Source organism: Myotis myotis, unplaced genomic scaffold, assembly GCF_014108235.1.
Source record: "Myotis myotis isolate mMyoMyo1 unplaced genomic scaffold, mMyoMyo1.p scaffold_m19_p_6, whole genome shotgun sequence".
Classification (NCBI taxonomy): Eukaryota; Metazoa; Chordata; class Mammalia; order Chiroptera; family Vespertilionidae; genus Myotis; species Myotis myotis.
This window is the reverse complement of record NW_023416368.1, coordinates 48106367-48123759: the sequence shown is the minus strand read 5'-3', so window position 1 is coordinate 48123759 and position 17393 is coordinate 48106367. Positions and strand designations below refer to the sequence as shown.

At 39.6% G+C, this 17393-nt stretch overlaps 1 protein-coding gene across 4 annotated transcripts in view; it reads left to right on the top strand.

The window, feature by feature from the left end:
- Window positions 1-17393, top strand: part of SLC7A11 (solute carrier family 7 member 11) — a 77995-nt gene that overhangs the window by 51047 nt on the left and 9555 nt on the right. The window contains exons 7-11 of one of the 4 annotated variants that reach the window (XM_036312758.1): window positions 9736-9859; window positions 11670-11773; window positions 12988-13084; window positions 14532-14681; window positions 16178-16355. In XM_036312758.1, coding sequence (XP_036168651.1) covers window positions 9736-9859; window positions 11670-11773; window positions 12988-13084; window positions 14532-14681; window positions 16178-16355 — 653 coding nt within the window. The remainder of the gene's footprint in view (window positions 1-9735; window positions 9860-11669; window positions 11774-12987; window positions 13085-14531; window positions 14682-16177; window positions 16356-17393) is intronic. The other 3 variants (XR_004968153.1, XM_036312759.1, XM_036312760.1) reach the window with 3 other exon arrangements.

Genomic DNA, 17393 nt, shown 5'->3' with positions numbered 1-17393 from the left:
ACATCCTTAACAATATTACTACAAATGCCCTCCTGAAATTCAGGTGGATTTAACAAATTTGTTTGCCATTAAGTTTTGATGAATCTACAGGTATAAAATACAGCAACTTATAAAGACAGTCCACGAGTGTCTGTGATAATAGGTTCCACATATGTAGCCTTTTGGAGGCCTGGCCTGATCTTCAGACCACATTTTAGATTCTAGAAGAGTGAACAGTCCACTTATCCTTTACATGATCTTCGGTAATGATCGATTTTTTCCCAGCCAGGCTGACACTTTGAAGTTGTAGTGATGGGAGGTGATTTAATGCGCTGGTGTTCCTGGTTGAGAATAGAATCATAATCTTCAGAACACAGGAGAAGAGATTGTAAAGTTGGCATCCTATTCTCGCCTCTGATTGACAGAACAAGGCAAAGGCAGAAATTTCCTTAGGGTGCTCTGATAGATGAGCAGGTGCCCAACTGACTTTTCAAAGTGTTCTGTTAAACAATCTTTATGGGTTTACTTTATTTGCTAAAGGGATTGAATCATGAAATTTTAACTGGAATGGACTTTATATTTCATTTTTCAACACCCTTTTCAACTGATGAGTAAGTTTAAGCCCAGAGAGATCCAGTGATCCCCTGTGTGCCTTCTAGTGACTGGGACATGACTAGACCCAGCCTTGAGATTGCTGTCCAGAGAGTTTTTCTTAATTCTCTGAAATCAAGTTAAAGCAAATGTCAAAGGTGAAACTCCGGAGAAAAGATGTTGTGAAAAGACAATTTACACTTGAGATAGTATATATAATTTTTTTTCTTTGTGGTCATGTTTAGTTGGGTAATGGGACTAAGAGAAAACGTGGAAGAGAAAGGAAATTAAGTGGTGGGTATATCTAAGGACCACCTCTACTTCCCCAGGACAAATAGTCCCCAGGCCAGTGCACATTGTGCGTGACTTGAATAAATTATCCCTGGAGAGAGGCTTGCCTATGAATCTTTGTAGTCTAAGAAAAGTCATAATACATATAAAATGAAGGCACAAAAGCTTATTTTTCAAAAGATTTAACTTTTGAGCTGAAAGATAAAAGATCACAACATTTCCATGTCTGCTGGGAATATGAATCTCTGTAAATGGACAGCCTGAGGAGAAGAGAGGGAGGGCGTGCGGAGGATCTGCCATCCGTGGGCCTTTGTGACCTTTTCAGGGAGCTGTCAACTGTTCCAATCACAAGTCTTCATCATCTCATTTTTTGACGATGACATATCATCTCTTTAAACTAGCAGGGTGCTTAACCCATCAACTCTATTTCTTCTCATCTTCGCTTTTCTTTACTGCTCCATTCAGCCGCTGTGTCATGTTCTCTGTGGCCCTGCCATGTGGATTTACCTCTTTGACTAAAGCCAGGCCATAGCTATTGGTGCTCCTATCCCTTTATAGCTTTCCCACTAAGAATTTTCCCCTCAGTTACCCTGAGTATAACAGGAATTTGTTGCATTGAAAAATTATTTTAACTTCGTAGGGTCAAATATATACATACTAGTACATACCTACATAATCATTCATATATAGCCACTTTATGAAACCGACTCACATATTTTTAATACTCAAGGAAGCCATCATTGGCTCCAAAAACATTATCTAAAGACATAATTTGGCCGAAACCGGTTTGGTCAGTGGATAGAGCGTCGGCTTGAGTACTGAAAGGTCCCAGGTTCGATTCCGGTCAAGGGCATGTACCTGGGTTGCGGGCACATCCCCAGTAGGAGATGTGCAGGAGGCAGCTGATCGATGTTTCTCTCTCATTGATGTTTCTAACTCTCTATCTCTCTCCCTTCCTCTCTGTGGAAAATCAATAAAAAATATATATTTGAAAAAAAAAAAGACATAATTTGACTTGCAGAATCTAGAGCAGTCATTTTAAAATTATTTGAAAGCATTGGTTTATTTCAGTTGTCTGGCAGAATATTAATACATAAAACAAGTAAAGAGGACTGATCTGGTTGAGGTGAGTGCAAACAGAGTAGCTTGTAATCCTATTAATTGTCCTTTAAAAAAAAAATCCTCACCCGAGGACATGCTTAGAGAGAGGAAGAGAGAGAGAGGGAGACATCAATGTAAGAGAGAAACATCTATCAGTTGCCTTCTGGACATGCCCCAACCAGAAATCAAACCCACAACCCAAGTATATATGTGCCCTGTTGGGGAATCGAACCGGCAACCTTTTGGAGCACAGGATGATGCTCAACCAACTAAGCCACTCTGGCTGGGCCGATTGTCCATTTTCTATTTTGGTTCCCAGAGCACCGAATTGGAAAGCCAAATATCCACTTGACCACCAGATATCAAATTGAAATGATAAATAATAATTAGACTCATCATTGTTGGTCAGAAGAATTGAATCAATTCATGGTGGTAGAAGCAATGGTTCATTTGTTATGGGTGACTGTTCCCATGTTTACCTGTTCCATTTCCTATTGTGTGCTAATCAGAAAAAATGTGATTAGACCTGATTTATGTGTATGTAGAAGTGTTATCAGTTCCTTCTAAGATATGTGTTAATGGCATGAGGGAATTTTGACCCTAATTCTCATTTACTATGCCAAAGTGGGTGTATTTATTTTATGTGGTCTTGTTTTTAGTATATTAATTTAGCATCTCATTATCTTATTATGTATCCTTGGACAAAACAAGGGGCAATTGTGCTTTGGTATTTGCTGCATTAGTGAGGGTTCTCAGGCATGCAGGAGAGTTTATATTTTAAAATAATGGGCTCTATATTTGCTCTGTTTCTGGGCAAAGTTTGAATAATAAATTTTTCACTACCCTAGCTTTTTTGGGGTGCAAATATTTTTATTTGATTTTGTCATTTGGGACATTATTTGAAGAATTTTATATTACATACTGGTTTATTATAAAACAAGAATAGTATAGGACCCATTTTAAGTTTTACCTAAACCAATGAATTGAGATTTACAAACAGTCTTGATATAATGTAGCCCATCATTGTTAGGGTAATACCAGCTGCTGTAACAAACAAACCACACATTTTTAATGGCTTTAAATAACCAAAAGTTTAATTTTTAACTTAAGTAACAGTCATCCGCTGTTGGTGTCCCTGGCTGACTGGTGGGCTTGCTTCCACAGGTTGGTTCTGTGACCCAGATTCCTTCCAGAATGTGGCTTTGCTACTCTTTAGTTGTCAGCAGAATGGGGTGACAAGGCAACCCACTTCTTAACCACCTCACCTCGGCCTTTATTGTCACATTAATTGAAACACAAGAATGAGTCACATTCCCACCTAGAAACAAGAGAGTCTGGGAAATGTGGTCCATCTGCTGCTTCTCAGGAATAACGTCTACTTTGGAAAGAGCAACACAAAATCGTGATGGGTGGTCTAAGCCATATACCCGAATCTCAGGAGCTCCGTTATAAAAAAAAAAAAAAAAAAAAAAAAAAAAGGTTCACTGAGATGTCGTATTATACTTTAGACCAAATCCTGAGGAAAATAATGACAATTGAAGAGGTATATTTTAAAAACAATAGAACAAAAATAAGCCTTGAACATTGGTGTGAAACTTAAGTTATTAAAATATTCTGTCTCAGATATTTAATTGCTAACATTTTATTGGAAACCAATTTCCTGTTTGCACACTCAAACTCACCTACTAATATTTTTAGGTTTACCCATAAATATGGACAACTGTAATATATATGGAAGACATACTCTAAATCTTTAGACTATGAGAAAAATGAGAGGCAGACGATGCAAATTTTTACTTGTATGAAATTCAAGCAAATGAAAATTTACTCTCAAGCTACATTTTGCTGAATAATTCTATTTAGGCATGAATTTATTCTAATAGTAGGATTAAAAAATAAAGTATTTTAAGGGATAAAAATGCTCATACTAATGCTTCTGACTGCTTATTACCCTGTTCTGAATTGTAAATTTTAGTTCATTTTTCTGTGTGGTTTTGCTGCACTTTTCTCCCTCCTTTATGTGTCCACGTACATTTTTCCAGGAGCCTCCTTTAGCCCTGCAGTCTCTTAATCTGTGTCTGTTCATTTCTTACATCTCCCTACAGGTCTCTCTGTCTTCTCTCTTTATTTATGGAGTTCTTCATCTGTGGACAATGGAAAATGGTGAGATTTAGATGAGATGTCAGTGGTATTGAAATGCAAAATGTCTCAGTGAAAACAGCCATAGCCTTCATGTTACTGTAAGAAGCAGAGGGCAGGTGTTTAATGCTTGAAATCAGTGGGATCGCTGTGTACCTATATGTGACAATCTGCTTCTCACATCACTGTGTTCAGCTTTGGCCCAGAAATTGTCATTAAATTAGAACATGAACCATGGATCTTTAAGGGTGTTCATAAATAGGTTTATTAAATGTATTCTTCCTCTCTCACTACATTTGTTTTCTTCCAGTACAACCCATGCCATATCTCCAATGACTTGCTGTGTTTTCACAAATGCATTTCTTTAAAAAAAATGTTATTAACAACGCAATCCCCACTCATGATGGAAAACAAAGATATAGTAATTGCACTAAATGACAATGAGGCAAAATCACTGAAAACACATAAAGGGATTCATATGAGTGCAGTCATCTGTAATCTAATTGTTTCAAGTCTGGAAAGCTATCAATCCCTGCTAAAAATATCAAAAATCACATAGCCAAATAGGACAGCTCCATTTCTAGGGATTTCTGGAAAGTTTGGAATGATCAAGAGTCAGGGAAAGTATGTAAAAATGTATGGAAGAAAAATCATATGAATGAAAAATATAGATAATTTTTTTGATATATACTTTATCTTTTTGTCTGTAACATGACAAAATTTTGAGGAGTGAGATAAAATTAACAGCAGTGGTAATATAAAATCAACAGTAATTCTGCAAAAAATAATTATAAGTAAAAAAGAGACATGCTCGAGTAATTTATGGGTCAGATATAAAGGAAAGCTTTCAAGATCTCCTTTGGGTCATTATAAAGAAAATGTGAAATAAGTATGATTCTAAAATGAATACTTGTAATCAAAAGATACTTAATGTAATTTTAAATACTTTATGTTGAGATGAATCACAGTTACGTTTCAATATATAAACAAATAGTCTCTAGTTTGCTTACAGAATTGAAAAAATACTTTGAAAAACCCTGTTTTCCCTTTCTTTTCTTTTCTTTTTGGTATCTCACATATTAAGAAGTTTGGCATTTTCTTATCCTTATGAATCCCTCCTCTTATTCCTCCCTCCTTTTTCCTGATTACAAATACATGTGTTAAAATATTAATGATTTTTAAATAGAAAGTGTGAAGCATCAACAACTTGTCTTAAAGATTTCAGAATACTCAAATACCCTAGGGCAGTGGTCGGCAAACTCATTAGTCAACAGAGCCAAATATCAATAGTACAATGATTGAAATTTCTTTTGAGAGCCAAATTTTTTAAACTTAAACTATATAGGTAGGTACATTGTTATTAACTTAATTAGGGTACTCCTAAGGCTTAGGAAGAGCCACGCTCAAGGGGCCAAAGAGCCGCATGTGGCTCGCGAGCCGCAGTTTGCCGACCTCGGCCCTAGAGTAGGTTTTAACAGAATTGTCATCATGGCCAGCCCCCTGGCTCAAAGACAATTTTAGATGCCCCAGGATCAATGACTTCTGTGATTCCCCATTGTGTGTGTCCAACACAGGGGATTGTATGGAACTTATTTTGGTTCATACAAATCTCAGAAGATTTTGTTCAGATTATAAAACAATGTTAGTAGGATCCTAAATTCAAGTAATTATGGAATTACTCATATGTTCCGCATATCAGATATCCCTGTAACCTTTAGTTGTGCTCAACTCTCTGGAGAACCACGCTAGGTTGACTCATTCTGCTTCCCTACCAAGTCTTTTTAGCCAATATGAAGCCCTGGGAACAATGTTTTTTCCTGGATCTATTATAGTTGCAAAGCATATGAAAAATGCAACCCATGCTGCATGTGTATTTGTGATGACTCTTAGCTATGTAGGAAAATATTTTTGGCTTGAAATATGTCACATTGTAACAATCTGATATTTGTGTCACTTATATAAAATATCATACCTGTTTGTCAACATGTAAGGGTACTAGGGACCTTGTACATAGAGTTAAAGTAGGTACAATGCAGCCATGATATGATAAGATATATCATGGATGTGGAGCTGAGAGCTGGAAGGTCTAGGTTCAAGTTCCAGCCCTTCCATTGACTGCTTTCATTACTTTGACCATGTCACTTAACCCCTCTTAGCCTTGGATCCCTTGTTTGAAAATGGGAGTATTACCTCCTATTTCAATGGTTTGTTGTAAATTTTGTTTATTCATTATTCAGACTGTAGCCCATTCCACACAAAAATCTGAAATGACGTGTAGATTTGAAGATCAAATATATTTGCTAGTGCTTTGTAGATTATACGAATGTAAACTATGAGCCATTACTACTGGGACCATTTGGATTCTTAGAATAAAAGTGCTCTGAAGCGGCTCTTCCAGACTTCTCTATGTAATAATTTCAAATGAAACAAGTATTTATCCATAGATATTTGTTGACATAGACTGGTCATTGGTACCAATCCAAAATAAATCTATGAGAAGGGTATTTCAAGACCTTTTGATTGAAGACCATTTGCAACTAATATGAAAAATACCATATTCTCACAAACGTAATGCCTGTTACTTGAAAAGACTATGTATAATGACAAAAAGCTCTTAAGGATTAAGTGACTCTTTTCAATACATTTGTATTTTGTCAATCAGAACAAACATTCGCAAATACTTGAGAAAGAGTAGACCTCATAGGTGTAAGTCATTTTTATTCAGTGTCAAGATGATGGTTTTGTTGCTCTTGGAATTAGGGGCTGCCTCCCAGTCACACAGCGGCTGTGAAACATCAGTGGCCTAGCAGTTCCTGCAACTCCTTTTATTATCATGTATCATTTGCTTTAATCTTGGGTTACTAACCATGCTTATCTCCCCTCTGTGTCTAAAGCCCTTCTGCATGCCAAGCCCTTCTGAACAAATCAACTGATTTACTCCTGATTGCTGTATAACTCAAGGCAGCCATGATTCCCTCTCTTCCTTCCCTATTTTGCCACAACCCTTCCCATTCCCGGGGCTTAATTTTACTTGGAGAGGAATTACTAGGTGTGTTAGGAATTGCAGCAAGGTTAGGCCATCTCTCTTGTCACATACTTTAGGCTCCTTTGATTCCTCCTCCCCCTAATATCTATCTAGTATATTCAGCTGATAGTAAAATTGTTCATCTAGTTCAGTTTACCTGACGAGCATGCTTGCTTTTCCTTCTTTTCTACAAAATTAATTAAGTTAGCCTCTATTGTCTTTTTAATTTTAAAAAGAAAATCTACTACCTAAACAGTGAAACTATACATTATAGTTCATGTTACACAGGGAAACTGTAGAAATCATGGAATAAGTATTTTCCCCTCATTCATGGCAGCTGCATTCTCAGTGACTGCATGAGAAACACAGCCTTGAAAAGAGCTCTCCAATAAACATTATATTCAGCAATTACGATTTCTCTGAAAATTAATAGTCAGTGTTTGAGGATCCACACACAGGAGACAGTGTGTGCATATTAGTGGTTAAAATGCTTTGACTTCAAGGTAGGCGAGACCTTGCAGCTCAACTCTGTTTCCACTTACCAGCTGTGTATCCTTGAACAGTTATTTAAATTCTCTAAGACTTCATTTCCTCATATATAAAATAGTGATGATGTTTCCAACCTGCAGGATTTTCCAAGGATAAAATCAGGCAAACATGTAATGTGCCCAATAAAATGTCAAGCACATAGCAGGCACCACATAAATGGCAACAGCTGCTGGTGTTTTTGTTGTTGTTGTTGACAAGCTGAGGGGGGGAAAAACTAACCTGGAAAGTTAGGTTTTTTTGTTTAGTTGTTTTAGGAACCCTTCTGTTAAGATCAATTTAGAAAACTTTTCTCAGAAGCACCATAATCCCCAGGCAGGAAACAGAGGGGGAAGCTGGCATTCTGGCTACCATGCTGGGAGCCCACAGCCCAAATTTGATACTTACTTCTCTCTACTGTTTTGCAGCATCATGTGGTGAGACAGGACTACCTGTCCTGGGCGGTTAGGTCGCTTCACTGCCCTGAACCATAAGTCACCTCACTTTTTATTACCAGAACCTTTTCATTGCTTGACCATTTCTTAATTTCATTTCTTAATATTATTCTTTCAAGGAATACAGAGTCTCTCTTCCCCTCTTCCTGTTTCTCTCCTCCATGGAAAGAACTTAGCATCCCATGTGGGCACATTATAAAGCTGAAAGGGTTCAAGTTTATAACAATTCAGTGAGTGATTGAAAGGTTGTCTATACGCCTTCATGTTCCTCTTCATTCCCCTTTGCATTTCCATGTAACCTTTCTTTCAAAGAAGCAGAACTCATCTTTAATTGGCCTTGTGCCATTCACTCTTTTGTATCTAATTGGCCTGCTGGTTTCCTTTGCTTAAATTGAGCATTTATCCATCACAACTGGCAGCGCATGTGACTGTGTTAAGAGGAAATTCCGCAGGACCCTCCCCGCACTGGGGAAAGGAAGCATCTGCTCCTTTCCTAACGGGATGCCGGGATTTAGAGGTCAATGTGTTTCTCCATCAAGGCTTAAGACTTTGGGGACCAGGGGAGTGCCAGGCTCCAAGCAGCATAATGAATGGCAGAGGCTGGCTGGCTAGGTTTGCCTGTTCTCTACAGCACTCTTTAGCATAATGAGCTGGGACTTAGCGTGCTAAAACCTGCCTGGCTTGGGGAGTGAGGCAGGCTGTATCTCCCCCGCCCCCCCCGCCCCCCTTTTTCCCCTTGGTTCTGAACTGTATTTTCATCTTGGAAAAAATTATTTATATTGAGGTCTTCATTAGTGACATCAGCAGGGTTAAGGCTCCATGAGGGCTGATAAGTTCCATGGCCAAAAAAAAGAAAACCCATCAGCCTTTACGCAGGGAGCTGAAGGTTTAAGTTGCTTGAACGGGAAAGAGTCTGAAGAGGTGATTATGTGAAGCAAGTAATGTGTATCGGTAACATGGAATCAAATTATTGGGGTCAGTAACTTCCTGGCTTTCCAAGTGCATTAAATGAAGACATAACCTTGCATTTGCACTGGGTATTTCTTGATGCTGCGTCCTGTCAGCACCGTCCGGCCCTATGTGCTTCCCAGCACGTCACCTCTGATTTCATGGGATTATCTTCGCTGCTGCTTTAATAGACATTCATGATCTTAAGCTTCCTTTGAACTCGCAGCAGGGCCATGCAAAGTCATTATTGTGAGCACTTCTGTGCTTTTTGTGTTCTATGCAAAATTATTACTCCTATCATTTAGAAAGGTGGCTATCTCCTGCTCTCAGACTTCCAAAAAATATTTTGGAAGTATTATTTTCTGGTAAGGGAAGTTCCTGAAGGGGAAAATCCCATGAATGTGAAAGATCATTTGGGGAGCTAGTATCAGAAAGGTGCAAAGGCAGCGAATTAGTACTTGAAAGGTGTAGCGGACAATGGTTCTCAAAGTGTGGCCCCCTGGACAGCAGCATCAGAATCCCCCAGGTACCTCACTCCAGTGAAATGTTTATGCATACCCAACAGAGCCTATAATGATCATACCTACCATTTAATTTTTTGTTTGAATTAGCCTATCGTCCTTGATTTTGGAAAAAGAATAACGAAAGATGACTAATAAGCGATTCCTTTGTGCATTTCAGAAACATCCCCCTTGCCATAGGTATATCCATGGCCATCGTCACCATCGGCTATGTGCTAATGAATGTGGCCTACTTTACGACCATTAGTGCTGAAGAGCTCTTGCTTTCAAATGCAGTGGCAGTGGTAAGTCCAAGTTGGGGAAATGCCAATTTGAATTTAGGTTAATGAGTTGATGCAATTTTATACTAGTTCCTTCCAGCAGAAAAGGGTTTTGAAATTCAGTAATCTTTTCTTGACCTGAATGATAATGAGCATCTTAAAAAAAATTAGAACACACCTTAGCATATTCCATTTAACTGATACAGCTAAAATCCTATATGATTTCTCTGTAGTGTTAATGTCATGTAAGACATTTCTGCATATACATGCTTGAAAACACATTTCCACATATACACAGTCTTCCAACATGTCTTTAAGGACAGGTAGGCAGAATTTAAAAGAATGCAGTTTGGGGTATGCAAATCGCAATTATTCTGTACTCTTTCCCATTTGTAAACTTTTCAAACATTTTTCCCAAAGTACCACTTCAAGAATTTCCAACTTGACCGTATATGTTTGTTTTTTTCTCTTATATCCTTTTGAATACTAGTCATGGGATATTATTAATTTGGGGGAATAATGAATTATTCAAAGTTCACAGATATCATTCCTGTAGCACTTCTCAGAATAATAAAATGCTAATGTGCATTTTTAATTCCTTAAAAAGTGGATACTCATAATTTTACATTTTCCACAATTTATGAGACTTCAGAACTGTCTTTGCTCCCAAAGGTCGTACTATGGGACTGTTATTCTGTGACACATACTTTTATTTTGTAAAAAATCATAGGTAGTAAGACAGCCTTCACTTATGACATCATAACAATGAAGGGGGGTAAAATAACTTCCAATCATTAGCTGTCAGTTCCTTTAAAAATAGTCACTATTACCTCATATCAGCAACATCCATGGAGAAAAAATGACCTCATTTCACATGAACCTATGTATGCGTTCACTGCAGTTAAAAAAGGCTTCAGCCAGTGCTGTAAGTTCTAGCAGACACCCACATGTACAAGGCTTACTGCTGTCCGGCCAGTCATCTCATCTTATTGGACAGAGAGAGGGCAGCACTTATTCCTCGAGCGTAATGTGGTCCATTAATTACACAGCACCAGTTGCATCAAGGACAAATAAAGAATCCCACTTTTTTTTTTTTTTTTTTTACAATACAGCCTTTATGTCATGGCATAAAAGGAAATTTCGGAAGTTTTGTTTATCTGTTGTCTTTTCTGTGGCTTGATTTCCTTGGACTTGTATTTGTAGTCTAGCCTTTGCATGGGAAACACAGAAGGAATTGCCAGATAATTGATTTGATAAACACAGATTCAGCTGATGTGATTATTCTAGGAAAAAGATTTTCAGAACATCTCATAGATATGATATCTGTGATTAAGTCATCAGTTATTTTCTGCCACACTTTTACATCACGACGGTGGGATTGGTATATGAAACAAGTGTCCATCATTCTTCTCAGTGTACATTTATGCTTCACTATCCAAATGTGGCTTTCTGGGCTAAAGAGAAGGTATTGTGCAAAAGGATTTCTGTCTCCAAAAGCAGAAATTTTTCTGAAGAAGCTTTTTCCACTTACCAGAATGATAGAAGATTTTGGCCACAGTTTATAAAGATTCGGTAAATGGATCGTTGCCTTTTGAAAGTAAAGAATAGGTACTTGTTTAGACCTTTGCCCACATTTTTGCAACAAGCAATGCCATGGCACCTAATTTTGATTATTGTCTACGGAGTTAGCCTGACCCTAACCAAAGAGAAGGGTTATAAAGCATACGCATATCACCAGGCTAACAGAGAGTCATAGAGCGCGTCTGGCGTACATTGTTTCCTTTATTCCACTTTCCGGCAAAGCACTAGTTCGCGTCCTTCTGTCTTTCACTAGACCTTTGCTGAGAGGCTCCTGGGAAATTTCTCATTAGCAGTTCCCATCTGCGTCGCCCTCACCTGCTTTGGCTCCATGAATGGGGGTGTATTTGCTGTCTCCAGGTGAGTGAGTTCAAGCATTTTCAGAAATGTATTTCTGTTTTTGAGATTGGATGTGATAAGGATGACTTTACAAAGAAACAGTGCCTCCTAACCTGTTGTTTTTAAAGGGACAGGCAGGATTGAAGTCTTTGTCCAAGTAGCAACAGCATGTCTCCTTCTGCCCATTAGAGGGCACTGCGCCTCTACTCATAGCCGAGTCTGAAGCTGGGCCTGTGGCATTTTTTTTATAGTATGTCTACAGAGTCTAACAACAGCATTTTATTTCTGGTGATAAAATCTGTTGTTTCTCTAAAGGTGACAAGAAAAAAGTAAAGTAAGAGATGCCAGAAATCACCACTTCACCCTATCTCTATCCCTATTGCTTTCTTTGATGTAAAAGTACCTTTTGTTTTAATAGAAGATTAAAACCCAATCAGATAAATATGAATGTTAGATGTGTTGTCATCCTTAAAAATGAAATAGCCAGTTGTTTACCAGAAAAATGAGATTATTCGGAAATAGCAGAGGAATCGCAATTCAGAACGTGCAAACTATGGCAAAACCACAGGAGCATCCTGAGAACAAAGGAGAGGGGCTTGCTTTTACAGAGGAAGGGAAGTCGTTGGGCGTGGAGTTTTGATGGAAAGGCCGTTGGAATAGAGTGGGATTTCAGGGTTGCTGTGGCTTCTCTCCAGCTGGGTTATTGCTGGGTCAGGAGATAATGTCTTTTCTCCTGTTGGGGGAGTGAAGAAGGCTTCTTTCTGTTGAGGCCCTTTCAGGCCCTCCCAACTCTATTTTAAATGAGGTTTCCTTTATTCATGTTCACAGTGTGTATGTACATGTGCATGCAGAGTGTGTGTGCATGTGCATGTGTGTGTGTGCATGTGCGTGCATGCGTGTGTGTGTGTGTGTTGTTTTGGTTGGATAGACAGCACACCTACAGTACTGGAACCTAGAACTAAATTCATTATCAGCTATTTATATGTAGGGAGAGCCATGCTGAGTCAGATGTGGCTATTGTTCTCAAAGAAGAATATAACAGTTGGCAGATTTTATAAAATTCCGAGACAGACTTCTCATGATGGTCTGAAAAGTGAAATCTAAGTAATCATCTAAGAAATGTCAAACCATTTGGGATGAAAAAGATGCAAGTTTTATCTTAGGGTTCTGGGATATTTTCCCCCCTGCTATGATCAATTATGCAGTCAACCCCACCCCTGTTTTTCTCCCACCAGGTTATTCTATGTTGCGTCTCGAGAGGGTCACCTTCCAGAAATCCTCTCCATGATTCATGTCCGCAAGCACACTCCTCTGCCAGCTGTTATTGTTTTGGTAATGCACATTAACAAGTGTCTCTCGTTATAACCTCTAATAGCAGGTTAGCAAAGCGGATCTCACCCAGACATCAGAGTGCGTGACTTTCTCCTTCATTGAGAAATGGGCTCTATGGAGATCTTGGCAGCGTGTGGGAGGCAGGGTGTTTTCCGCTGCTTCCCTTGACTCAGTATTGCTGATGCATATTTGATGGTATGGGGCAAGAGCCACATCACTTTTTCTTCACCTTTGTAGAAAGTAGTGAGGTGGAAGGGAAATTAGTTTGGCTCCTACCATTGACAAAGGACCTGGTAGAAAAGGATGCAGAGTAATAAATCCCAATTCTAAGTGCAGAGAGTGGAGCTAAAAACTACAGTCCAAAATGACCCAGATGTCGCATAGGCCCCTTATAATGAAACCACACAAAATTATAGAAAATGCAACGATGAAATTCTAGACAGTGCAGTGATTCAGTGATTAAAAGTGAGACCTTTGAGAGCAACCCTAGAGGGAAGAAATAAAAGCACCGAAACTTAAATTTCGGTTGTAGGATTCTTTATGCCGAGACCAGTACCTGGGATACAAAAGACTGCGTAAGGTGTAACAGTCCTCAAACACCCACTGGCAATGTTATGGTCCCTTTGTACCTACCATTTTGTAACATTTTTCTCAAATGCAATCTGCTGCCAGAATTCATGGAACATTTCTTCTCCATGCATTTAATTTGTTTGAAAATGTTTCCTTGAAATTTCTTTGTAAAGTACACAGTACTCTGTGTGAGGAATCCGGAAGGCAGCGGTCACTTGTGGGAGCAGAATGTATTATTCCGTGAAGAGGGCTTCGCTTTAAGCCTCTGCGATCAGTCATGCTGTCCTCGGCGGGCGCGGCAGAGACTCCCTGTGCTGATCTCTGCGCCGCATTCCTTTGTGCGGTCCTGAGGGTCACCCGTGGCGAACACACGGGGAGAGGGAGCGTGGAGGAAGGAGAGGCCGACGTTTTGCATTCAGGGCCTGGCAGAGGCACTGAGAAGTGGCCCGTGTTTCATGTGTGCGTGGCCAAGAGCGACGCAGACCCCACTGGCAGAGCTTTCTGCAGACTCCCCAAGAGGGGACACTTGTGATGTTGATTATTATTTATTAGTCACCTCTGGGTCCTTACATTTTCAGTCACTGACTGTGACTTTGAAAATATAGTCTCTTCAGTCCAATGTAAAAGCAACTAAACACCAAACATCCATATAAAATTCCTTCTCAATAAGTGGCAGGGACGATGGCCCTCTCATTCTGTTACTGGCATCGAAAGGGATTTTAAGAGCAGAATATGGAAAGGAGGTTAGGTTTTCATCAACACGGTAGTTTAAGTAATCATTTGAAAAGGACAGTAAGAATGTCTAGGTATGTGATGCTTCGCTATCACCTGTGTTCCCTGTAACTCACCGAGTGTGGTTTTGTCCCCCTCCTCGCAGTATCCTTTGACGATGGTGATGCTCTTCTCTGGGGACCTCTACAGTCTTTTGAATTTCCTCAGTTTTGCCAGGTGGTTTTTTATTGGGCTAGCGGTTGCTGGGCTGATTTATCTTCGATACAAACGCCCAGATATGCATCGTCCTTTCAAGGTAACCTCAGCAATCTTGATGGGTTTACATAAATCTTTCTCCTAATACCTAGTCCTCCCTTTGTCATAGCTTGATGATGGGGAGCTTGGGCGGGCGGGGGCACCATCCTCTGTCATCAGGTGTTTAACTGTTGCAGGCAGTGCCTTCAGATTGGACTGATTTTCCCTTGGGAAATAGTTCATCACATTGTTTTATGTGCTGTGCTGAGCTCTTTAAAAAGAGGTGGTATTAATAGAGGATGTTTGTTATGCTGGTTGTTCATGACATGTCCAATGACCTGATAAATTCAAAGCATGGGATACTCTGATCTGCCTTTATGCTGAACATTTGTGGACAGCCAGACTGAGAAAGAGTGATGCCAATACGTATGGACTTGTGTCACTCTTTAAAACTCTAAAATGGATGCCGCTGTACAAAATAGGCATTTTCAGTATTTTTAAAGGTTATGACTTATTACATTGCTCTTTTTTTCTACATTATACACTCCAGAAGGAATAAAAATGTAAAATATGGAGGGAAAGCGAAGGTGTATGAACTTACCACTTAATCGAAAGCACAGTTCCCATAACTAAGCATTCCTTTGGGGCGGGTTGAAAAATACCCTCTTACCTGTCTCTTTCAGCCTCCAATGCTCAGAGATTGATTTGGCCTCACTGTTCATTTGCTTTGAAGAAATAACAGATCAGTTTGTCAGTTACATTGTCAGAATTTGTTTCTAATTATATTCATTGCCTAATCCTGGCAACATCTTTATTAGAGGTCGAATAGGAGTTGGCCTGTTTTGTTCTTGTCCTCTCTTACTATGAATCTCCAACAGAAAATCAATTTTCCCTGAAAGGATTTAAGATGTAACTAGCAGCCCATGGTCTTAGCTCCACATTAAAGTGGACTCTAATCATAATTATCAAAGAGCTCATCTTTTAATACCAAAAACAGAAATTATAGTAGTACTTAAATCAGGACTTCTATAATGAAACACACTTATTTATCCTTAGAGTTTTTTCCTATCCAAAGTTTTTTTTTAAATTAAGGGAATATCTATAATAATAACAGTGTAATATGCTAATTAGACTGGACAACCAAACAACCTTTCAGATGTCCTTCCGGACAACCTTCCGGACAAAGCCGGGGCTGAGTGGGCCAAGACCCTTGCAAGAATTTCGTGCATCGGGCTGCTAGTGTTTAATATATTCTCTGTGTCCTTTAAAGAGACTTCGCTACTGCCCAGCCAGCGTGGCTCAGTGGTTGAGCATCGACCTATGAACCAGGAGATCATGATTCTATTCCCGGTCAGAGCACATGCTTGGGTTGTGGGCTTGATCCCCAGTAGAGGCATGCAGGAGGCAACTGATCAATGATTCCCTCTCATCATTGATGTTTCTATCTCTCTGGTTGTGTATGTCACCCAATGTCATGACTGATGGGCTCACCTTGGACCACTGTCCATCTCTTGCACTGTGTTAAAAGTGATTTTTTTTTTCTGTGCTGTGTTCCAGGTGCCGCTGTTTATCCCAGCTTTGTTTTCCTTCACGTGCTTCTTCATGGTTGCCCTCTCCCTCTATTCAGACCCCTTTAGTACGGGGATTGGCTTCATCCTCACACTGACTGGAGTCCCCGCATACTATCTCTTTATTATCTGGGACAAGAAGCCCAAGTGGTTTAGGAGACTGTCAGGTAAGCCTCTGAACCTTTTTATAGACCGTGTTGTAGAAAACTCATCTATGTGTACACCCATGACACACAGTTCTTAAAGTTCAAATTTATAAGTGGGACAGCTGCTAGTGTGAATGCGTTATTGCGTTTCCATTAGAACTGGAAGAAAGAAAAGTGGAAGGATGTTTAAGGTGCAGCCACTGATGGCTTTCAGAGCAGGATTCAGTTGGGATGCGTAGTCACTTCTTAGGACAATGGCTTGCATAGGGAGAATTTTATCAGCATTTCTGAAAACGGTCTCATTGCTCTTATGAATCCTTTCCTAACCTGATTCCTTTTATTCTGGGTTGAATGCAGGTTAGTGATTCTATATCATAACAGACTACTTGATGAGTGATATGAGATTTGGTAGGGAGTTAGGCAGAGACCTGCAAAGGTCTTAAATATCATGATTACAACTCCACCCTATTTAATAGACATGGTAAGTCACACATGCGTCACAAGACCAGCGAGAACAAGGAAGAGAAGAATAACAGCTCTCATTTACTGTGTGATTCTATGGATTAGCACATACATGACCTTATTTATTCTTTAAAACCCGTAGGCAGGAAAATTATTATTTCTATTTTATAGACTTTGAGTTATAGCATGGGAGAACTCACACCACTTCTTACACATCACATAGATATTAGGTAGAAGAGCTAGAACTCAAACTCAGGCAGTTTTATGCTTTAGAAAAATCACCCTGGAGGCAGGGAGCCTGGGTTAGAGGGAGTCGAGGCTGAAGACAGAGAATAGAGGTTAGTTGACTCAGTAATCCTGACGAGGACGGAGGAGGGTCTGAACTCAGGGTGTCAGCAGGGTCCAAGGGAAAGGAAAGATATTAAAGAGGAAACGCCCACAGAGCTTGGTGACCAGGTAAGTTGGAGGAGAAAATAGTAGATCAGTAGGAGGAAGGGTGCTTAGGAAGGAACAGCCCCGGTGGGAAGCCCAGCCCTCTGTCCCAGACTCTGCCGAGGGAGCCCTTTTCCCCGCATCATCATCTCTCTTAATCCCCCA